This window comes from Megalobrama amblycephala, linkage group LG4, assembly GCF_018812025.1.
Source record: "Megalobrama amblycephala isolate DHTTF-2021 linkage group LG4, ASM1881202v1, whole genome shotgun sequence".
Lineage (NCBI taxonomy): Eukaryota > Metazoa > Chordata > Actinopteri > Cypriniformes > Xenocyprididae > Megalobrama > Megalobrama amblycephala.
In genome coordinates this window covers 24,361,334-24,386,820 of record NC_063047.1, presented here as the reverse complement: position 1 = coordinate 24,386,820, position 25,487 = coordinate 24,361,334, and the positions used below count along the sequence as shown (strand labels likewise).

The 25,487-nt window shown below is 36.9% G+C and overlaps 1 protein-coding gene across 10 annotated transcripts in view; it reads left to right on the top strand.

Annotated features, from left to right (window-relative positions):
• The window catches only part of dab2ipb (DAB2 interacting protein b), a 179,479-nt gene extending 154,419 nt beyond the window's left edge, over positions 1 to 25,060 (top strand). For all 10 annotated transcript variants that reach the window (XM_048188492.1, XM_048188493.1, XM_048188491.1 and 7 more), the window contains 10 exons: positions 4,733 to 4,877; positions 8,233 to 8,377; positions 8,937 to 9,173; positions 9,419 to 9,620; positions 12,269 to 12,447; positions 13,548 to 14,433; positions 17,659 to 17,781; positions 19,421 to 19,623; positions 20,124 to 20,211; positions 22,411 to 25,060. In XM_048188492.1, coding sequence (XP_048044449.1) covers positions 4,733 to 4,877; positions 8,233 to 8,377; positions 8,937 to 9,173; positions 9,419 to 9,620; positions 12,269 to 12,447; positions 13,548 to 14,433; positions 17,659 to 17,781; positions 19,421 to 19,623; positions 20,124 to 20,211; positions 22,411 to 22,578 — 2,376 coding nt within the window. In that variant the 3' untranslated portion in view covers positions 22,579 to 25,060. The remainder of the gene's footprint in view (positions 1 to 4,732; positions 4,878 to 8,232; positions 8,378 to 8,936; positions 9,174 to 9,418; positions 9,621 to 12,268; positions 12,448 to 13,547; positions 14,434 to 17,658; positions 17,782 to 19,420; positions 19,624 to 20,123; positions 20,212 to 22,410) is intronic.
• The last annotated feature ends 427 nt before the right edge of the window (positions 25,061 to 25,487 follow it).

Here is a 25,487-nt window from a genome sequence, read left to right as displayed (position 1 = left end):
AGGCACATTTATAATGATAGGCAGTTAAAAAAATTTATTAAAAAAAAACAAAGCTATGGGGTATTTCGAGCTGAAACTTCACAGACACGTTCAGGGGACACTTAAGACTTATATTACATATTTTGAAAACATGTTCTTCGGCACCTTTAATTAATTAATTATTATTACATTAATCATTAGCTTATCAGTCGGAATCCCATTATCATTACATTTCTAGAAATTTCTGTGAACAAAGTTTTGTTCTGTATTTAAAGGGATAGTGCACCTAAAAATAAATATTCTGTTATCATTTACTCTCCCTTGTGTCGTCCAAACTTGTATGACTTTCTTCTGTGGAATGTAAAATAAGATGAACAAAGGGTGACAGAATTTTTTATTTTTGGGTGGACTATCCCTTTAATTGACTTTAAATAGCATTTTATTTCCTTTAAGTTCTTATGCATTAATGAAAAAGACATGGAAAAACTAATTGGTCAAAAGGTATAAGAATTCTTTAGGTCTTTTGCAACAATCTCTGTTTCTCTCTCCCCTCTGCTTATATAGCCTCTCTCTCCTCCAGAATATCTTTACGCAACTGAGTGAGTCATCATTTTATGTCTTTAGATTAATGAGGCTGTGTGTGTTTGTGTGTTGTAGTCTTAGTGACCTTTAGTTCTATTCAAAGGCCTTTGATAGCAAGTCGCATTCAGCTGTCCTGCCTAACACAAACACACACAGACGTTCATAGATGTCATGCACAAAGAATGGACTTTAAAATGCTCACACACATTTTTGTTTTAGCAGGAATGTTTACTTATGTTTTACTCCTGTACTGAGGTGGGGTAGTCATAATACCAACGGTTCAGTAGTTTATGCTAAAATGGAAAAGCTATTGAACACATTCTTTTAGTTCAATATTAATATAGTCATTGCTCAGTACTGTGGTGCTGTTGAAAGAGTAAATTATTTATTTATTTACCACCTAATTCTTTACTAAGAGCTAATGATATTTACTAACCTTGAACATGAACCTTGAACACAAACTCTTCTGCATTTTTACATTTTCATTAAGACATTATTTAATATGTTTATTAAGCCGCTTTCCATTGGGGACCATTGGCCGCCTCCCACAGTGTAGGTGATTTCAGGTTTTACTACCCTTGTGGGTGCATTTGGTCAAGACAATGTAGGCAAAATCTCTCTCTCTCTCTCTCTCTTTCTCTCTCTCAGCAGAGCTCACAAACTGCTGTCTCGGTCAGATGGTTCCTTCTTTATGAGTTTTTGCTTCCAGGGAATGCAGAGAGACCTAAGGGATTTTTATCTCTTTTTTTTAATCCCTCCATCCTCTCTTTATCATTTTTTCCTGTGTGCAACGTATCTTTCGTTTTTCTTCTGTTCCCCTGTGCAATGGCTTTGCTTTCCTGTGCAGCACCTATTTTTACGCACCTGTTTTATTTTTTATTTTTTCTGCTTTCCTTTCCATTTTAGATTTAAATTTATGTCTCGCTGTGCTTAATGTCTTCTCCTAGCTTTCTCTTGTCTCTAACGTTTCCTGTGATTCTCTCTCGTCTCGTTCTGATTAAGAGTGAGCTATAGTCTAGCTGATTAACTCTGACAGTAATGGACAATTTTCTTGGCCTTTTCTTCATAGTGCCCACTACTGTGTGTGCGTGTGAGCGGAGAGTCTCAAGGCTCATGAGATCTCCATCTGTGTCGCTCTAGTCTTAATTGTCTTGAGGTTTTTCACCTGGCTCTGCTGATCATACCTTTTATAACTTGGCAGTTATTATACATTTAATAAATGTATTGCTGTCATGACAAAACTCAGAGTGTTTGGGATGGTAATGGGTATGGCAATGTTGATATGTTTGATCTTGGCGGAATAGATCTGCTATGCTGCTGCTGCTTTTAGTAAATACGGGACTTGCTACTGTCAATACATACACGACACGCTGCTGTGAGCAAGTAAGACACGCTGCTGCTGTACAATATAGCGAACATGAATTACCCGTAGCAGATCTATACAGGTGGAGCTGGGGAAGGTGGAGGGTTTCTGAAAGCGCGTTATATATCAGTATTTTGAAGGTTGAGCACGCAAGCTCATTGGCTACTGATACAGCAGAAACCAGTCAGCTGTGCCCTACAGATAACGATGTGATTACGAGCAGGTTGAGTTAAAGGACCTGTTAGCCTGCGCCATCTAGAGTTTCATGATAGAACTTTGTATATTATTAACGAATTGTGTGAGGGGAAAAAAATGTGAAAAAAAAAAAAGCTTGAATACTGAGGATTGTTTGTATGCAGTGTCCAGCTTTTCTGGCAACACCAGCTAGTGGTTAAAATTTGCCATTCATAAATATTTCTTACCCGCCATGAACAAGCATTTTGCATTGTTTTTATTAAAAATGAATATTTATTTATGTTCTTGTGACAATGGCATTATTTAGCTGTCAATCACAGCATCCTTCCTTTCTCTTTCTCACATTTTCTGTTTTGATGGCTCAATATGAGGTGTATAATAATACATGCTGCTGCACAGAGTTCTAAAAAACTTTTCTTAGATAAGCTTATAATTGTAAAATGTGGACAGTGGAAGATGTGGACAGTCGTAGGTTGGAATCCGAAACATGATGGGAGGGTTCCCACGATAATGGAACACCTGGAAATAGTCCGGACAGTCCAGTTACCATGGTGACCGTTCCCCCCATCAGCGCTCATGAAGGATTTTTAAGCTCTGAGGTCACCGTACATCCACTCTACCCACACTCCCTTTCTCCTGTATCCCAAACAAATGCTTTTGTTTTGACTTACATAATACCCTATTATCTAGAGTCAATACATTTTTTGGATTCCTCTGATATGAAACATTCTCTCTATCCAGTAATTTCTTAAAATAATACTTAGTGCTGAAATTCTAAACATTGGTGGCCAAATATTTGTCTATATTTACCATGAATGGAGCTGAGCTACTCAAACTGAGCTCAAGACTTGACAAACTGTTCTGTAATCTTAATAAAAATACATAACCTACACGACACGTTCAAGGGTTTGTGGTCAGTATGATTTTTTTATGTCTTTTATGCTCACGTTGGCTGCATTTATTTGATCAAAAGTAAAAACAGTAGTATTGTGAAATATTAGTATTATAAAATGACTGTTTTCTATTTTAATATGTTTAATTTATTCCTGTGATGGCAAAACTGAATTTTCAGCATCATTACTCCAGTCTTCAGTGTCACATGATCCTTCAGAAATCATTCTAATATGCTGATTTGATGCTCAGGGAGTATTTCTTATTATTATCAACAGTTGTGCTGCTTAATATTTTTGTGGAAACATTTTTTTTTTTATTTTTTATTTATTTTTTTTTTTTTTCAGAATTCTTTGATAAATAGAAAGTTCAAAAGAACAGCATTTATTTGAAATCTTTTGTAACATTATAAACGTCTTTACTGTCATTTTTGATCAATTTAATGCTTTCTTGCTAAATAAATGTATTAATTTCTTTTAAAAATAAAAATAAATAAATAATCTGACCCCAAACATTTACTTTTAATGTAACTCATTTACAATTAAAGTTGAGTGCAGGGTTGGCTGTTGCGATAATATATGAATTTATCCATGCATCTGGATCTATAAAGAAGAAAATAATAAGAATGAATAACTTCAGGTTCTAGTCTGGTGTTAAAGTTTGACAGTAGGTGCCAGGTCAGGTTACAGGGTCTCATTTAAGTGTCAGTCTTGGTCTTTAATTCCCATACAGACCTCTGTTCTTGTCATCATTTCAACCACACGACTGAATGAATATCCTTGGTTGAGAGAGGAAGCGATAATGAAAGTAAGACCCCCATGTCACGTCTATTTTATTTTTTTCCCAAATGACATTTAATTTTGTGCCCTTTTTGACACTTTATTTTTGCAGGGTCACTGTTAACCTTTATTTAAAAAAATACACAGATTATAACACGACGTGTTGGGATACAAAATATGTATTGTATTATATACAATAATTTTTAAACCGAAATGTCCTTGTTGAATCATGCACACACAGACCCTAAATGAAATTTTAATTGAGGAGTTAATTTCTTGCTTTGTTTTGGGCATGGGACATTGATGTATGTGTCTTTCCTTAGCAGTTAGGCTGTGTTGGCCATAACAACACAAAAGTGTTATACAGTAGCTCTACTGAGTGGAATATGATTTGAGGAGAGTGGCTAAAAGAAAGATTAGAGTGGGATACATTTTGTGAGAAAGAGAAGAGAGTTTTGTTACATGAATTATGAAGAGATATGTTCTATAATGAGAATTATATGATGATATTAGTTTTTTTTTCACAGACAAAAGTCTCTCAAGCATAGTCTACATGGAGCCAAACATGACTCACCACTGTAAATAGAGGCTGAGACACACACTGAATCTTTTTAGGCTGCTGAGCTCTGAGCTGTGTGTGTGTGCCACACGTCAACAGCGAGTAGACTGATTTTTCTGTCTAACTCCCATTTGCTGGTTTTGATAGGCTTCCTGCCAGATAGCTTTGATCGGAGCAGCTTTCACTTCAGCTCTACCATCTCCCTTTCCTTATCTTTTTCTTTTCTTTCATGTCCTGACAGACAGCAGTAGCACAACCACTTTGATTACAGACCGTCCGTGCAATCTCTCCATCTACTCTGCTCTCTTATTCTTTTTTTATACTATTAGTACATTTTTTCACACATCAACATGTTTTTTTTTGGGATCGTGTGTTTTTGTATAGGACTTCCTGACAGATCTGATGATGTCAGAAGTGGATCGATGCGGGGAGAACGAGCACCTGATCTTCAGAGAGAACACACTGGGCACTAAAGCTATCGAGGAGTACCTCAAACTGGTCGGACAGAAATATCTGCAAGACGCACTGGGTAAGAGTTTGTTTGTGTGTGTGTGTGTGTGTGTGTGTTATTTTCGGACATTGTATCTGTACCATTTGTTATGACCACCTCCAAGTTATAAAGTGACCACCAAAATAAATACATTAAGTAATTATATAAAATTCTATACAGTATATAATACTGGTGTTCAGTCTGCCAGACTTGAACTAGGGGAAATTTTATCAGTGCAAACTTTCTGTCCAGCACAAACACTAGAAACATTTCCAAAGTGTACTTTGTGCTAAGTTCCCCATATTCCTTTTAGATAAGATGAAATAGCCGTGAAAACATGCACAAACATGCACACACACATATCTGGCCTGCTTTGCTGTTGGCTCACTTTGTGTATAATAAGGCCTGTGTTTATTAATACCTCCTTATTTTAGGAATAAAATGTGTAAATGTCTGGTCTAGCAATTTATCTGCAAAACAAAAATAAACTCTACAAATTTCGCACGTGTATAAATATCGACTTTGGGGATCTAATAAGTGTACGTGTGAATGTGAGTGAACACGCCAAAGAGAGTGAATCTCTCTTTGGATTTGCATTAAGAAGCCATTTGGTGGAGCTGAATAATGTATAGTTGTTTTTCTTAGATAAATGTGACTTGTGAAGTACTGCTGAATTATTAAACGGTTCACTCCTAAAGACTGACTAAGTCCCTCAGACATCAGAGCAAGAGAAGGACAGCTAAGAGAGAAGATTACACCACATGGTTATATAAACAGCACATACGCACAAGGGATGGATCTTTTGGTCATTTCATCTACTCTAGTTCTCGAGAGACAGGTAGAATTGTTCTAATTTAAAAACAGATCTCATTTTCAAATCAGGTCACAAGAAAACGGTCCTTTTTTGTGTTGTTGTTATTGTAAAATGAGAAATACTGTAAAAATAAGTCAAGTTAGGTGTTTTCTTGAATGTTCATTGTCATTTCCAAACACATGAGTACTTTGGTGAACTAAATTTATTAATTAAATATATTACTGCAGACATCTAGAACACATTCACACAAACACACATCCACATATGTACACAAACCCTCTAAGTTATACTATAATCCAGCATCCTTAAGGGATTTGTGGTATTACATTTCTGTCATTAAATCTGTTTATTGACAATTACTAAAAAGCCATTTATATAAGCTCAGATTGCACAAGATGCTCATATTGTATTACATATAATGGTAAATCAGTTCATTTTCAAGATGTGCTTTATTTTTGCTTTACCATTGAAGGACTCTTGGGTTGCAGCAGATATTGATGATGGGATTTTATCTGACTGGTTATTTGATTAGACTGGACATTTGAGCGATTAGTGTCAAATTTGTGGCCTTGAAAGAGTTCTCTGGGTTTTCCTCTGACCTTTCCAGTCAATATGGGGTTTACCGAACTGAACTCTCTGACAGTTTTGTACTGCTTTGTAGTGAGATTATAGTGTGACAATACTGGGAAGTCAGCTGTAGCCACATGCTGGAACCACTACTGTATGTCCATCGCCAACAATAATACTCAGCTTCTCATCTGTGTTCCCATTGCAAGTTATACACTACTTTTCAGAAGTTTGGGGTCAGTAATTGTTTTATTTTATAAAAGAAATTAATACTCTAATTCAGCAAGGATGCATTAAATTGATCAAAAGTGACAGTAAAGACATAAAATGTCAACATATTTCTGTTTCAGATAAATGCTAAAATATACACTGCCCTCCAAAAGGTTTGGAAACACCCCTGGCAAAGTGTGGTTTTGGATGATATCAGCATAAATCCTTATCATTTTTTGGTGCAAATATATTAAAGTAACTTGACATTATCATTGAAGACCAGCAATAATAATTTTCATCGGCAGAAATTTTTTTGTAACCTTGGCCAGATCTGTGCCTTGCCACAATTCTGTCTCTGAGCTCTTCAGGCAGTTCCTTTGACCTCATGATTCTCATTTGCTCTGACATGCACTGTGAGCTGTAAGGTCTTATATAGACAGGTGTGTGGCTTTCCTAATCAAGTCCAATCAGTATAATCAAACACAGCTGGACTCAAATGAAGGTGATCAGAAGAAATGGACAGCACTTGAGTTAAATATATGAGTGTCACAGCAAAGGGTCTGAATACTTAGTACCATGTGATATTTCAGTTTTTCTTTTTTAATAAATCTGCAAAAATGTCAACAATTCTGTGTTTTTCTGTCAATATGGGGTGCTGTGTGTACATTAATGAGGAAAAAAATGAACTTAAATGATTTTAGCATATTGCTGCAATATAACAAAGAGTGAAAAATTTAAGGGGGTCTGAATACTTTCCGTACCCACTGTATACATGTCAAAGTCAGACGTGCCCCTTTGCCAGCTGTGACACCTGGTTACTGGTTTAAACTTTGCCCAGGTTTGTAAAAGATTTTTGGGTCAGCACACCTTAATAGCTTCAACAATTGATTGCCAATTAAGTTTAGAATACAGTGAACCAATTAGAACCCAGTTTAGGTCAGATAGCTGTTAATGGTGAATATTTTGATGAATCAAAAATTTAAGTTTTTTCTATGTATAAACTGTTTATGTAATAAAATATGTTTTCGTAGTTTGTGTTGTCCCTTATCAGTGCAACATTATCACAAATTAAAAAAGATTCATGTCAATATTGTCCAAAACCCCACTTTTCTAGGGCATTTCCAAACTTTTGGAGGGCAGTGTATATACAGTGCATCATGGTTCTCAGGATCTGAAGCAGTGTTATAAGGTGGTCACTGATCGTCTGGTTAGTTTCTAAAGGGAAGATGAGGAACGAGGAGTCCACTTCTATTCTGGATCAGTTGGACGTCCACATGGTTTATGCTACACTAGTTTGATTTTTCCCTGATGCTTTCATGCGCAACGGAACAGAGGAGGAAAAATCGACCGGTACCTGCTCTGAGTCTCTGTGGAGTGGGATCTGGCTGTGCTGTTTGTTTGGATTGACAAAAAGTTTGTTGTATATTCCCTGGATGGGTTCTCTCATTAGTTCTGAGCCAGATAACTTGAGAACTTTCACTAGTTGCTTCATAGCGGAAAGGGATTAGAATGGCAATAAGCTGATGTTCATTCCTGCTAATAATTGTGAGACTGTTTGTTTGTATGAAAGATGATGGGGGTTTATACGGCACTTTCCCTTGCTGACATTTAGAATTGCAAGCGTTCTTGTGCCAAATACAGAATCATGTCAAAATCAAAAAAATCAAAATCAATGTATGACAGCATTCTTTATTGATTTTTTGAAAAATGCTATTTACTGTATGTTCAAACAAGTAGATGTTACACAGCATTTATTTAAAAATGCCTTTGACTTAAATGTATTTTCTCTTTCATCCACTGTAGGGGAGTTTATAAAGGCTCTGTATGAGTCTGATGAGAACTGTGAGGTGGACCCATCCAAATGTTCATCTAGTGATCTACCTGAACATCAGAGCAACCTCAGGATGTGCTGTGAGCTGGCCTTCTGCAAGATCATTGAGTCTTACCGGTAACTACAATGTGCCCTTCAGAACTGGCTGTTGATGTGAACCAGTCATGGATTTTATTGTTCAGACATTGCTTTATCTCATTTATGTTTTTTGTTAAGTATCATCTTGGTAAAAGGAAGCATGAGAATTAAGCAAATAATAACAATGATAATAATGTTTATGATGATAATGATTATTAAGGTACCAATAAAATACAGTAAAATCCACAGATGACCTTTGATTATGGTGATCAGAGTGATACATGTAGTATAATACAGTTATTTTGCTTTATACAAATAACAAGAGTGATACTCAGTACAACACTTTTAGTGTTGATGCAACAATTTTATTTTTTATAACTTAACTTAAGTACAGGTTCAGTCACTGAGATCTAATACTCTGTATTTCAACATATAAAGAATAATAGTTTAATACAAAGGTTTTTCCCTCAGGAGTTGTTTGCAAAAGGATAATAGATAGTTTGTGGAACTACTTACCAGTAAGAGTAACTGTTTATAGTGTTGTCAGGTTAATTTGTTTCTGTCTAAATTCAGTGTTCAACTCTCCACTCCTCAACAGTGTGTTTCCAAGGGAGCTTAAAGAAGTGTTTGCATCGTGGAGACAGGAATGTGGTAACCGAGGGCGGCCGGATATCAGCGAGCGTCTTATCAGCGCCTCATTGTTTTTGCGTTTTCTGTGTCCGGCCATCATGTCGCCTTCTCTCTTCAACTTGACGCAGGAGTATCCAGACGACCGCACTGCACGAACACTCACTCTTATCGCCAAGGTTACACAGAACCTTGCAAACTTCACTAAGTAAGGATTTCATTTACTCCGTTGTGAGTGTGTGTGTGCTTGGGTAGGGAGAGTGATTTAAGGTTTCATGACGGAGCTGAGAAATAAGCTCAGTTTGATAGATTTTCATGTTGTTCTGAACAAAATATTATTCATGAATGAAATTAAGTTAATAGATAATATAATTATGATTATAGAGTCATTAGCATGGTTAACTGAGTTATTAAATGCATCAACGACTCATTCTTGTTCTCGCTTTCTGTCAGGTTTGGTAATAAGGAGGAGTACATGTCCTTCATGAATCAGTTCTTAGAGCAGGAGTGGACCAACATGCAGCGCTTCCTGCTGGAGATCTCCAACCCTGAGACCATCTCAAACACTGCAGGATTCGAGGGGTATATTGACCTGGGCCGTGAGCTCTCCACCCTGCACTCCCTGCTAGCTGAGGTGGTGTCCCAAATGGATCAGGTTGGTCTCTTCACCCTTCAGTCAGCTCCATTTGATCATTTTTTTAGAGTAAAGATTTTCAGCCAGAGTGTGTTCTTCATTTCAGTCCTTCGGAAACACTGCAAAAATCTTTTTTCAAAATCTATATTTTTGTCTTATTTTTCAGTAAAAATGTGTTTAAGAAAAAAAACAAAACAAAGTATCATACATTTTTTATGACATTGGCAAAAAACATATTTTCTCTCATTTTATGTTTAAAAAACAATTGTTCAATAAGTTGATAAATGAATATTCAAAAATGTTGGTAACACTTTAGTATAGGGAACACATATAAACTATTAACTGACTTTTCCCTCAAAAAACTCCTAATTTACAGCTTATTAATAGTTAGTAAGGTAGTTGTTAAGTTTAGGTATTGGGTAGGATTAAGAATGTAGAATAAGGTCATGCAGAATAAGGCATTAATATGTGCCTAATAATATCAATATCAAAAGTAGCAGTCAGTATGTGGTGTGGCAGTCCTACAGTGCATCTCATCTTCATGGACGGCAAAAGATTTGTCAGGGGGACATATGGTTACACATGGTTTGGCACTGTCTTTCCAGTCTCCCTATAACACTGTCTTAGGAGTCTTTACGGACATTGCAGTTTATTGCTCTGTTCACATCTGCAGTCTTTATGCCTCCCTGCAGCAGGTCTATGGCATGTTCACACTGTTGTTCAGGGACCCTGGCCATCTTATGGTGTTTTTCAGAGTCAGTAGAAAGGTCACTTTAGTGTCCTAAGTTATTGGAACTGTGAGCTTAATTGTTTGCCGCCTGTAAAACCGTTAGTGCCTTAAGGACTTTTCCACAGGTGATTTTAATAATTATTTATGGTTCATTAAAAAAGCGTGAAATTTCAATAACATTGTTTAAACCCTTCCCAATAAAGATCTGTAAAACTTATTTGTAAAAGGGATGTTTCTTTTTTACAGAGTTTATTTATTTTATTGAGTGGTAGGTGAACTCAGGATAGCGTTGTGACGAAACAGTTCAGTGCTTTGACGCCACAGAATGTTGTGCTCCAGTTTCGGTGTTCTTTGAGTAGGTGGACTGATGTGAGCAATTGCCTTCAGGCTGTAACAGTCAGGCTTTAAAATCAGTCATTTTGTTGCTTTTAATGTTCAGACCTCATAAGATGCGTTAACCATGTGTGTGTTTTTTTTTCTTTATAACTTAATTTATACATATTTTTGAAAGAAACGATCTTCTAATCCTCCTCCTCCTCAAATACTAAATATAAACTAGTTGTTGTATTTGCCCAGATTTTCCACAATTTTTACAGAAAACTTCCAGTCTTGCAAAATGTGTTTAAGCAAAGTCACATTTATATGCAGCCACTCACCTGTGGCTGTATGCCAGTGCAGCACAGACTCTGCCTACTACAACTATGCAAACATTACTAATTAAATTTGTAAATGTTGGATATTCTCATAGCAGCACTTTGTGTTGAATTATGCAGATGACGTTGAGTGGACATGCTCTGAAAGCTCATGACCTCTCAGTGTTTGAGTTCTACATGGTAAGCCCATTAGTCCCTAAGGCTGCCACGGACTGATAGCGGCCACACTGTCAGAGACAGTTGCCTGCTAGATTCCATGTTCATGAGAACTGTTAATTGATTTGTCACTAGCATTTTCAGCCATACATCCATGAACATGCTTTGATTATGAAACTACTGAAAATTATTTTAAGGCCAGAGGGATTCAGCCAACCAGAATGTCACAGAATGAGCCAATTATCAAAAATTTAAATCACTCAAATTTGAATGTATCTAGGTCTAACCTGTTCCATTATTAAATGCATTCGGAAAAGATCAGAAAGTAAAAAGTTTGCGTGCAAAAAGAGTCTCCTGTCATAAGTTTTACTTCATTTTCGTCCCATGAATACATGAAGCAGAGGCTCACTTCCACCGATTTTAATTGGTGCTTTATAAATTTGTTATATAATAATACATACATTTACAGAATATAATATAAATAAGGATAAAAAATTAAATAATATTCAAAATTTGGGGTTAGGTAAGATTTTTAAATGTTTTTGCAAGAAGTTTCTTATGCTCACCAAGGCTGCATTTATTTGATCAAAAGCACAATATGAACAGTAAAAACAGTAATATTGTGAAATACTTAAAAACAGGTAGTTTTGCAGTTCAGACTTATATAAATCAGCCTAACAGATATCAGTTATGGCTAAATATCGGTTGATTGTCCTGCCTGATGGCTATATCGGTCTCTAATCTCTAATTAATTAGAGATCTAATCGATCTCTAATATAGCACTTTGGGAGGTAATTAGGTTTGATTTTTAATTGTTGAGTAATGGATGCACCATTTACATTTAAATCACTGCATAATGCTTTTTTATCCAGAGCAACTTGCAATAAATTCAAGCTATACTGTACATTTTATCAGTAACTGTGTTCCCTAGGAATCAAACCCATGACCTTGGCATTGTTAGCGGCATGCTTTACCAGTTCAGCTCCAGGAACTCATTTCAGTGCAGTCATTGATGTTCTGTTATCTTCTGCCTCCTTTCTCAAAGAGGCTAATAGAGAGTCCTGCACAGACATAAGAGATCTTTGGGGCATTTGTTAATTTTCAATGGGATATTTTATCCATGTCCTTAGAGTGCTGCCTCCAAGCTTGGCCCATTACCCAGAATATTGAGGGACGTACATGGAGCGTTAACAAACCCACCGAACGTACAGATGAACGTTCCTTCTGATCGTGTGCCCTCCCCTCCAACCCCTGGATGCAGCATCTCCACTGGATTACAAAAGATGGCCATCGACAGTGACCTACCAGGGTAAGCCATGAATCAGATCCACTGCATCAAATTTACGTAACTGTTTACGTAACTGTAGATGGCTGTGCAAAAAAAAAAAAAAAAACATAATGTAGATGTCATGATAAATAGGTGTTCTGACATATCAACCAATCATCTTCAAGTTCAGTGTTATATCAGGCAATGACATTGTAAAGATTTGAAGAGCAGTTACATTGTCATATTGCTTACGTACTCATCGTTATCTGTCGCTTTCTTAAGAGTGTGTCCTCACTTCATCCAGCAGACTGAGCAGCTCATCTTTATCTGTCTAGCTCGCTGCTAATTCCCCACCGACATTTATGAGAGCCAGAGAGAATGAGAGGCCTGTAATTGTAGTTCACACACACACGCGCACACACATATTCAGGGAAAGGGAAGATAAATATACTGGGGGATCAAAAGAGATGGAGGCTGTGAGGAGAAAGCATTGAGTGGAGCTTGTTGGTTGGTGTCTGGACGGAGATTATGATGAAATAAATTAGCATTTTTTTTTTTTTTTTTGCAGATATCCAGACAATAAACAGTCTGTGTGAAAGTAAAGACAGAAAGAGACATATAATAACCTTGCATTCTCTCTGATATTTTGTACTTGTCTGGAACTGTCTAGTATGGCATTTATGCGTGTTTGAGAAAGATTTATGGTTTCTGTTTCTCAAACACTAGCTACTATATTATGAGGGTCTTGTGATTGTGATGCTCTTCCAAAAGGTAGGCAGCAAGATTATGCTGTCCTCTAAGATACCATCTTGGACAGCATCACATGCTTCCTTTGCAGATACAATCTCAGAATGCCTTGCTGTAAGCTCAGTATAAAATCCAATCTATGGATGAAGTTTGCAAAATGTACGGAGTAATGTCAATAAATAAGAATTAGAACATGAACAATGTTCTATTTCAACTAGGATGCTGCTTTAGGGAGCATTAAGGCAGCGCACTAAGATTCAGAACAGAGCAAATGTTTTTTCAATCTTCTTTTAAATGATTGCTGTTTGTGTACCGTTTTACCGCCCTATACTGTACATGTTTAATTATTAATTTTTCTCTTTCTGGTCCATGTCTCCATCTCTTCGCTTTACTAGCCCGGTGGACTTCACTCGCCTCCCTTCCCCCACCCCTGAAAACAAAGACCTCTTCTTCGTCACACGCTCTTCTGGCCTCCAGGGCTCCCCTGCCCGCAGTTCTAGCTACTCTGAGGCCAATGAACCCGAGCTGGGCCTGGCCAATGGTGGCAAGAGCTTGTCCATGGTAGACCTCCAAGAAGCGGCCAGAGCTTTAGAACCTATTGCCATCCCGGCAGGGATAACTTCAGAAGGTTTAGGTGAGGGTGCCATGGTTCCCTGGAATGCACGGACTCCCCAAGGCAACATTGCCGGAGGCCCTACTCTTCACAGGCCAGGACAGACTCCAACTACTCCAGGAGCAGAAGGGGCCCCAGGCAGGCCTACACAGCTCTTGGCCCCGCTATCCTTTCAGAATCCAGTGTACCAGATGGCAGCAGGGTTGCCTGTATCAGCTAGAGGGAATGCGAGTGGGGATTCTGGGTCAGAGTGTCATAGCTCCGTCAGTTCCCATAGCAACAACGAAGAGGGTCTTGGAGGAACCAAGCACACCTTTCTTACCCAGGGAGCTTCGGTGGGGGAGGAGTTTGCGAGACGTTCGGGAGATTTCTCGAGACGGCAACTGTCGCTAACTGACGCGCAGCACGGAAACCAGCCTATGGTTCCACGACAGAGCAGCGGCGGTCCCCAACGGCGTATTGACCAGCCTCCACCACCCACACAGACTGCACCCAGAGGACGAACTCCACCCAACCTATTAAACTCCACCCCCTACCCACGGCCTCCTAATAACACTGTGATGTCATCATCACCAGATTGGCCCGGAAGTGGCGCACGGCTTCGACAGCAGAGCTCCTCTTCCAAAGGGGACAGTCCGGAAACGAAGCATCGTGGGCCACATAAACAAGTGCGTACATGTTTGCTAGCATATAAAGAATAGTATGTGGAGTTAAAAATGCTAATGATTACACATTTCTGCTAGACCTCGTATCTCAAATAATGCTACTTTTCAAGAAATGGAAAAACACTTTTTTTTACACAATTAAACACCGTTTGATATATATATCATATAATATATATATATTACATATCACAAAATCAAGCTTCAAATGGAGTTATAAGGCTTTTGACCAGAGAATTTTTGTCCGTCATTAGAACAGCCGCATCTGAGGCAGTAAGTGCATTGCATTACGTTTTCATCAGGTTATAAAGTTTACTATAGCTATGCGGTCAATCACTTTTTTTCTGTAATTTGGCCAAAATCTCGTGTTATTGCTACACACAGGCTATTTAAGACCCTACTGGATATGATTCGATGACAAATGCTAGACTAAGACACTCTTCTCCGTTCCTCAAATAGATAAAACATTAGTCTTTATATATATTGGATCATTTATTATGTATCTTTATCTAACCTTTACCTAGTAATATGTCTTGCAGCAGGTCTGAGTTATTGATTCTAATAACAATCTAAGGGCAAAGCTTGCTACCAATCATCAACCTTTCAACATTCACTGTTGCCCCTGGCAGTCATTTTTCTTAACAATTTGACAATGAAGTGGACAGGAAGGGCATTTCCCATATCCACAATGCATTGTTGTCTCTCTCTCTTGGGATTTGATTGATTGCTCGAATTGATTGATGGAAGCGTGTCTATGGAAACCACATGTGTGCACACATTTATTACATTGCAGAGCACCTCCAGGCTCTTACTCTGACTGTGAAAGTCACATCTGTGGACTTCCTGTGAATACTGTGGTTGATTATAGAATCAGTTACATTATACCTTGGAAGAAAGATTAACATCTTCCATCAGACTGAAGTATTATTTTTCTTACCTCATTGACAAAATGAGGTAAAAAGCCAGTTTGAAAGCCCACAATGAAACCGAAGTAGTGTCAGATCTTTTTTTTTTTCCTTATTGGTACATGCATTAGAGTGAAATGGATATATTTATAGGTTGTGGGGTGGGGGTGGGGGGTCATCATGAACTAAGAAAAATAGCCACCACCTCTTCTTTGTAATGTATTCTAACTCAGCGTGTTATTATAGATAATCTTGCTCATATGTCATACATTAGGGGTGTAACGGTACACAAAACTCACGGTTCGGTACGTACCTCGGTTTTGAAGTCACGGTTCGGTACAGTTTTCGGTACAGCAGGTGGAGAGAAAACTAAACATAAAATTGCTTTTTTTTATTATTAAACAGAGGTTTACTGAACAAATTGTGTTTTTGTCTTTGTCTAAATTAAAACTAAAAGTTTCTTAAGGATAAAAAAAATGATCTCTGCTAATGCTATAAACTATGTAGGGAGCCCTAACTTGAAAGAAGCACAAACTATTAGCCTAAATTCAATTGCTTTTTATTTTTAGATAAAATAATCAACACTCAAATAACAAATTGTATGCAAACCTGTAAGCTGCACCTAAGGCAGTTTTTGCATTAACTTCTAAATGTTTTTACTCCAATTCGTTGTTGAAATATAATCATTTCTACACAGTGGCTGTTATTTTAACATCAGATTTATTTAAACATACATTAAATAGCCTAATCAGGATATCACTAAAAGGTTAAGTAAAATAATGAATATATTGGCTAATACAGTGCATATGAAGAGTTTGGTTCCAAAACGCGATAAACGCCATTTTCAAAAAATTGAGTTTCCGCCAAAATCAGTATTGTATCTGGTCGGTATTGAAAAGTCATTTATTAGTTTTGCGCAAAATGCGATATCCGTCGTGTTATTCTGTCATGTTTTCTCCCTTTCTTCCCAAAACGCGACAAACGCCAGTCTCCTTTTTCTGCAGAACGTGATATATCCGCTCTCAACCAATCACAGCGCACCATTCCACGCACTGTAAACATTAAAGGCTTTTTTAAAAGCCGTTTTTAATACCAATGTACGCAGAAAAAAAGTGTGTTTATTTAACCGTGCGGTGGCGCCAGATACTCTTTAATCGGTAATGACAAATAATTCATAACATTAACAAGATGACCATTTTGGGAGCGACGGTTGAATGTATTTTTAGTAAAATGGCTGAATATAAGATAAATATTGGCAAAGTTTAGACTCTGTCATATATGTGAATCAACTTACTTTGTTGTGTATTTTCAAAATGAAAAATAACTTTTATATTGACGAATTAATTGCATTTTGAAAAAAAAAAAAAGTTTCATGGATTTATTGCATTTTGGGAAAAAAAATAATACGTTTTTATAATAAACTTTTTAAAATCAAAATGTAGATTTGAATTTTTAATGTTTTTATATCCAAAAGATGCTATCTGAAAGTTTGAAACAGAAAATAGGGGTTTTCATCTTGCCACTTACTTGGTAAAGAAAACACCTTTTTACTCAAAATAATCAAAATGGAGTTATTGCGTTTTGGAACCAAACTCTTCAGCGAAAGAGTTCATTTCTCTAGCGAACTAACAAGCTGTGAACACTGAATGGCTTTTCTGAGGTAAATGCATCATGACATATTGTTGAATACGGAAGCTTTCATTGATGTCTTTCCACCGTTGAAACACTGAATGAGCGATTACATGAGATATGACCGTTTCAGTAAGTTGTACTGAATCTTGCAACATACCTTCAGATGTTCTTTCATGTTTATTCTGTAACTAGTATTAAGGAGGAAGAGATGAACACATTCACTTGCGCTCCGCGCTCGCGCTGCCGGTTGAACTGAGGCGCCTGTACAGTGATCTGTCACCCCACATCAAAGCACGTCAAAATGGCATTTTCTGTTTAAACTTCATGATTTCGTGGACAGAATTTGAAGGATGACACTTTGTTTCTTATCGAAAGTAACAAAACGCAGAGCTTATTGCGGTTATTGGTGGTGAATATTGGTTGCAATGTAATGCTTCGGTACACACGTGCACCGTACCGAAAGCCCTGTACCGAAACGGTTCGGTACAAATACGTGTACCGTTACACCCCTATCATACATGTTCTTTTTATTCAACCTCACGGCACGCCATGCTAAGTGTCATCATGTCTGCTTGTCCACATTGCCTGTTGGGAATGTGACGCCCCTGGCATGACTTCTTTGTGTGAGTGTGAGTGTGTATGTTTCATCTTCAGTTTATTCATGCGTATGTGTGTTTGTGTGTATGTCCCATAGGCCCCGTCCCCAGTGAACCCTAGTGCATTGGACCGTACTGCTGCCTGGTTGATGAATGTGCCATATATAGAGCAGGAGTCTGAGACGGAGCTTTGCAGAGATGAGCACACACAAGCTGAAAAGGTAACTGACCACCCACACACCATAACAGCAGAGATTTTAGCTCATGCAAACACACTCTGGATAGGAAATGAATCATCATCCTACACTAATTTCACTAAGTCAAGAGGATTCTCTCAGTGTCAGCAATCCAACATTCAGCTCTGAGTTGGGTGTTTCTGAATGCTGACTTAAGGGTGAAATGTGTATGGTAAAATCCAAGTTTACTGAGCAGAAACTCTAAAGTAAACCGTCAGTTGGTTGACCTCAGGAGCTCTGTGATTCTTTCCGCATAGGGAAGAGGTGGTAGGATTGTTTGAAATTCCGTTTGGTGCCGCTAGTGGTGCAGAAATTTCACAGTTCTTAGAATCAATTTCTACGAGTGCTCTCAGACTTTAGTATGTGTGAAAGTGAGAAAGAGACATAATAGCCTGCTTGCCGTCATCATTCCTTGTCCATCTGTCATTCTTTCTGATTCTTGCCCTCTGTGACTGGTGTGGAACACAGTTATTTTAGTATTTTTATATTATTATTACTATTATAGTATTTATTCATATTTTTAATTAGCTTTTATTTTGATATTTTCAGATTTCATTTTCATTTTAGTTTAAGTTTTAGTAATGTTATGTGCTTTTGTCATATTGATTAGTTTTAGTTGTTTTTAAATATTTTAGTACTTATATTTATTTTATTTTAGTTAGTTGCCAAGGCAACATTTCTAATATTCTAAGTTTATTTTTCATCTAATAGTTTAGATGATCTATTTTTTTTTTTTATATATAGCTTTATTTCAATTGCTGAAAACTATTTTTAATTGTTTAGTTAACAATAACAACACTGGGAACTAAACACTGTGCCTCACAAATTATTTATAGTCATTTTACTAATAATAATTGAATCTAAACTAATAATTGATTCCAACAAAGTTTGTCATTAGCATGTTGCTGCGCTAACACCTTTTACAGCATTTATTAATCTACATGCAAGTTAATGTTAATTTCTACATATATTAATACATTTTTAACATTGCAAGTTGTATAAATTAACATTAGTTAATTTATTATGAATGAACATGAATTAACATTGAACAAAAGTATATTTATTAATTAAGATGCTGTAAAAAATGTATTTTGTCGTTAATTTATGACACCTAATGCAATAACTAATGTTAAAGGGACAATTCACCCAAAAATAAAAATTCTGTCATCATTTACTCACCCTCAAATTGTTCCAAACCTGTATGAATTTCTTTCTTCTGCTGAAGACAAAAGAAGATATTTTGAAGAATGTTGTTGATATGGGCATTGACTTCCATGGTATTTTTTTTATTTTTTTCCTCCACTATGGAAGTCAATGGGGCCCATCATTAGTCAATGGATTACCAATGGTAAGTCAATGGGTTACCCATATTCTTCAAAATACCTTCTTTTGTGTTCAGCAGAAGAAAAAAAATCATACAGGTTTGGAAAAACTTGTGGGTCAGAAAATGATGAAAAAATGTTGAACTATCCCTTTAAGAAATTGAACCTTATTGTAAAAGTTACTAATAGTCCACTTACGATTACATTTCACGGAATTTTTTTTTATTTTTATGACTCATAGCTCAACATTTAGTGCTGACTGCAGCTTATAATGAGGTTCAACAAAAATACATCTCTTGCAGTACCAGGCGGAGATCAGTATGCTGCAGGAGCGGCTGCGCGTGTCGGTGCAGAGGCTGGAGGAATACGAGGCCCGGCTGAAGGGACAGGACGAACAGGCGCAGAAGATGCTGCTGGAGTATCAGGCCCGGCTGGACGAGTCAGAGGAGAGATTGAGACGGCAACAGGAAGACAAAGATCTGCAGATGAAGGGCATCATAAGCAGGTGGGAGTTTGTAACCAGGGGACAGGTAGACAAAAACGTCCAGAGCACTCTGATTACATTGTCAATATCAAGTTCACAACCGGTCCACAAATTGGCCTGAATGGGTTAAACTGGTGGAAATTGACAATGAAAAATTTGGAAATTTTTCAATTAGTCCTTGAGTCACATAAACGAAATCTTAACTGACTGAGCTAGAACACAAATTTACTTTAAACAAGCAGAGAGTGCACTTTGCCTTAAAGAAGTCCACCACATGCCTCCGATGCCGAGTGTTATTTTGCTTTCAGCTGACAGTGTATTAGTGGCAATCTGAGAAGACAGAGAGCTTTTAGAGCTTTTAGCTTTCCTCATGGCAGAATTTACTGAGAGCTGCTTTCCACCAAGACTGATGTTAAGGGGCAGCTATTTATGGCCTTGAGCTCTAGATCAAAGACAGAATGTGAGGATGTATGAAGGCTGGACTGAGTGTGTGTGTGTGTGTTTGTTTTGTGTTGATGCAGGTTGATGTCTGTGGAGGAAGAGCTGAAGAAGGATCATGCTGATATGCAGGCGGTGGTTGACTCCAAACAGAAGATTATTGATGCGCAGGTATGTCTATACCAGCTGTGAATGACTTAAATGCTAGTTCCTGTCCTTGATTCTGATTGGTCAATAGGTGTTTTATTCACGATAAAACACGGCTATGACCGCTTCACCCAACGGTTCTGTGTATCACTACACAACATCCTTAGCAACCACTCTTAGCAACATAAACTGTATGTTCTCAATTGATATTGTTCATTGAAGCTTACTGTATTATGTATAAGAGAAAGAGATTGAGTGAGCGAGTTTATTACCTGGATTCAGATTTAACATTTTCCTTCAGGTCAGTCCTATGTTCATAATAAAAAATCTGTTTAAATGTCTGATGTATTATCTTGTCCTTTTAACAGTTAAGGGGTTTTCCCATGACTGACAGCTCTAGTCAAAGCATTTGTCAGTTGCGTCTAAGTCACGGCTGAAGGGGTTGCAGGCACTCCACTTCGCGTCGTACCTTATTGCTTACTTGTGTACTGATTTTAAATGTTAACTTTTCAACAAATTAAATACATTTCACAAATCTTTGCCTGAGGGTTGTCATCACACCAAAATGTCAGTAGTTGATACCAATGCCAGTAAAATTGGCTTGAAAATTTACTTGATACTAATTTCTTATAATTAGTTGAATAAACCATATTATTGAACCAAGAAATAAATGATTAGCGGTTTGGGGTCTGTAAGGCTTTTTAATGTTTTCAAAAGAAGTTTCCAGGCTGCATTTATTTAAATACATAAAAATACAGTAAAAACAGTAATATTGTGATATATTATTACAATTTTAAATAACTGTTGTCTATTTGAATATATTTTAAAATGTCATTTATTCCTGTGATGGCAAAGCTGAGGCAGCCATTACTCCAGTCTTCAGTGTCACATGATCCTTCAGCAATCGTTCTAGTATGCTGATTTGCTGCTCAAGAAACATTTTTTATTATCATCAAAATGTTGAAAACCGTTGTGCTGCTTAATATGTATGTGGAAACTGTGATCTATTTTTGTCAGGATACTTTGATAAATAGAAAGTTCAAAAGAACAGCATTTTTTTTATATATAAATCTTGTGTAAGTCTTTACTGTCACTTTTGATCAATTTAATGCATCCCTGCTGAGAAAAAGTATTAATTTCTTTAAAAATAAAATCTTACTGACCCCAAACATTTGAACGGTAGTGCATATTTGGCATTGCAATTTCACAATCTCACAAAACCCCTGCAGTTCAATAAAAACCCCTAGGGAATCTATGCTGTATTTTTCTAAAGAAACAAATGCTTCAGTTAAACAAACTGTAAGTGTGTCTGACAGAATCTGCATCATTAATCATATTTCATGTTCATGTTAATATTCACTGTCCCACAGTGAGGGCTGTGGAAATATCTGCCGATTAAAATAATACTCCAACTCAGTATTCCTGATGTGTGCCCTGTTTTGTAAATCTGAACAAAACAGACTTCCTAATACTGTGAAATGCAAGTAAATTCAAGGAAATACGCATTTTATGTATGTTTTCCAAGGAAACCAACTGGTTTGTTTCTTCTCCTTTCATGTACATGTGTTCGGGGAGAAACAAGCAATTAAACACTTGAGGTTGAGCGTCACCACAAATAACATCGCAGCTGTGATTTGGTCACAGACACGAGCCAGATCATCACAGTCGTGATGTTATTTGCGATTATCATCCAAGACAGTTTTATCGTTGATGTGCAATCAATTTCGCTCAGTAATACAAATCATAAACCCTGTTTTCAGATATACATTTTAGTATCTTTAATCCCTTTTCCCAAAAAGCAGTTTTTATGTTTTCATTCTACAAATGATCAACATACAGCTGTTATTGAACAACATGGTTTCTCAGCTATTCATATTGAGTTTTCAGAACAGTTGGCATTGCTTGGCTGGAGATTGACTAAACACAATGTCTCATGTTCAATAAATATATGCATAATTATGCACTCACTTTAAAGATTCTTGTAAATCAGAAACACGAATGTGACAGTTAACCCATTGGCAGCAGAGCTGAACGTAATATGAGAACCTAAAAGCTGATGACGTCCAAAATATCCCCTAAAAATCACTTGATCCGGGCTGGATTCACTGTTCACCAGGGCATATTTATTTTCTTCCATTCTCAAACAATTTCTCATAAAAATTCTTTGTAACTGCTGAAATTGCTGGTGTTGGTATTTTCAGAGGATTTTGTCTCTCTCCGCAGGAGAAGCGGATAGCATCTCTGGACGCGGCTAACTCGAGGCTAATGAGCGCCCTGTCACAGCTGAAAGAGCGCTACAGCATGCAGACGCGGAACGGCATCTCTCCCACCAACCCCACCAAGCTGCAGATCACAGAAAACGGGGAGTTTCGCAACAGCTCCAACTGCTGAACGAAAACCCCCTGCCGACAGAATGAAGAGAGAGGACACGAGCGAGTGTGCAGATATTCTGTAAGTGAACACTGAGAGAAACACTGCAGGTGAGGATGCTGAACACCGACCTTTGACGGTTGGCGAAACGATTGTTCGGAAATGTGGAGAAAGATCCGCTGTAAACATCCGCCGGTGAGACTACTGTTCAAGTGCTTCATGTTAGGACACACCACTAGACTTTCATTCGTGTTTCACAATAGCTAACTGTAAAATATAAAAGAGAAAAACAATACCGCTGACTTGGCGACATTATAAAGACATTAGAACCTTCTAGCCTGCAAAAAAAGTCATTTTCATGCTTTAAAATAGGTGTTCTCCATACAGCCTTTAAAAAGAAAAAGAAAAAGAAACTAGATTTTGTCACATTTCTTTATAATGGTCTGTACTTTAATAAGAAACGACTGAAACTACAGAATGAGCAACTCTTTGTGGAGAATTTAGCTCTCTCCTCCATATCCTCTCATATTTGATCTTGTCCTGTTTCTGTTTCTCCCTACATAGTGCACTTTGTCTCTCCATCATGAGAAGCCTTAAAATGTTGCATCTGAAATAGTTCTTATTTGTTTTTATAGTTCAGCTGAATATCTATGATAGATTATAATGTGCATAGATTAAAAAAAAGTATATATTTTACATTCTCCATCTTCTTTTGTTTTATTTTTAATACAGACAAAAAAAGGTTTCAGTCTGTACCAAACACATCCTAAATGTCATTTTGGGTCCATTTTTAGATATGCCAAGATTTTGAATTAGCACAAACTGCTCAGATGGAGCAGAGCGAATGTTTTAGACACTACAATAGACCGATTTGAGTTTGAAGTTTTGAAAACTGTCTTGTTTATCTCATATTTTCTTCCTGCATTGTTTGGGAGAGTTTTGCTTCGAGTTTATTTTCTCTTCATGGGTTTTTCTTGTTTTTCAGTCTCCTTTTTTAATTCTTTTGTACACGTGTGTTTTTTATGTGTTGCCTCATCGCTCCAAATTGCTGCACACTTTTCATTTCAGCATTTAGAGTTTGTATATTTTTGTATTTAATAATGTATGTGAGGAGGACTTTTCTGCATTTGTCATGTTCGGCACTGAGGTGCAGCATGGAGCTGCTGTTTTCCTTTAACTTTTTGGTCTTTGAGGAAGTGAGACACATGACGCGTCTCGATTTTGTTGCAGAGATATACAGATACATATTAAAAGACAACCTGTCACGGGACATGTAAGATAGAGATGTTATTTTTATTCTCTCTGTATATGGGCTCTGTGATGGAGTATTATGTGAATAAGTTAATATTATATATATATATATATATATAAAAAGCAACGTTAAAGGTAACTTTAGAGCGAATGACGTTGTTACATTGGCTGATTTGTGTCTGAAATGTGAGATCAGATTGAGGGGTAGTAATTTAACAAGCACAAACCGCATCTGTCGCCCCAGCTTCTCAAATGCTTTGAAGACTATGCACTTTTTCCCTTTGTCATGTCCACCTGGGTTTACTTCACTCCATGAATATGTAGCAAACTCAAGGTGCTCATTATTATTATTATTAAGCCAGGGAAGCTCTGATTTGTCATTCAGTTTTATTTGTAGCATTATCATTCGTACCATGGTAGCCAAACGCTAAATCCTTCCATTCAAACAAACGCGCACATGGAGTGTAAATGCCATGAGACTAATTGTTTGGACTGTGTTGATACCTCAACCAATCACATGCTCTTTTGATGCCCCGATAAAGTAGTTTTGCATGTACTAAATGCTTCAGGACTGTCTAAATAAGGCAGATCAGTATCTAGGGTCATTTAAAATTCATTTGATCAACCTTAAACTCGGCTTGAGGATCGTGTTGTTGCACAAAAGGGAACCGATATTTATTTTTCACATGTTTTCTCTCACAGACACAGCTGTCATCTTTGTTTTTTCACGTTCTGTTTTTAATGAGGTCTGAGGTTTTGCAGAGTCATTATGTCTATTTTCATCCACATGAGAAGCTACTAGCGAGTCAAAAAAATAGTAGTTTAGAACAGTATTGAATTAAAAAGATTTTTGCTGTTGTCTCTGTTCTTTTTCGTCAGATATGTCTTTATCTGGCTTCATTTCAGTTCTCGAAGTTTAGAAAACTTTTGCAAGTAAAACTACGCTTTTTTTTTTCAAGCAGTCAATGTGAAATAGTAGCTATGTGAAATAAATGATATATAAAGAGAAAAGATATAAAATCTATAAATGAATACCTAAAATATGTTGTATGTTTTATAATCCTTGTAGAAAAGATTTTTGTAAGTATGTTTAAAGTAAAGTATTGGCTGGACTCTTGCTTTGTTTTAGGACAATGACAAGAACAATAATGTACAGAGAAATTTGTCCATGTTAAGAACTATACAATTGTGGCTGTGCAATTTATGTACATTTGCAACTAGAATAATTAAAGTTTTATTTAGTTATTTCATATGCCTGCTTTGTTGTCTTCATTATTCAGTTGATGAGCAATTATAAAATGTGGTTTGTTTTTTTGTTTCCTACTGATGATTTGACATTTTATGGGCAGTATTACAAGTAATTACATACGCCAATGGTAACTATTGGGTCAGGAAGAGGCTTTTTTGGGGGGGTGATACTTTTTTCAGATTTTTTGAATCAAAAATGACAGCAAAGATATTTATAATGTTACAACAGATTTCAAATAAATGCTGTTGTTTTGAATTTTCTATGCATCAAATAGACTATATGTATCACAGTTTCCATACATTTGGTGATCTTTCAAAAACATAAAAAAAAAAAAAAAAAAAAAAATTAATCAGACCAATCCCACACTTGGGAAAGGTTCTGTGTGTTTGTACACTGAGAACAACTGAAAGAGTAGAATAAAACAATACAA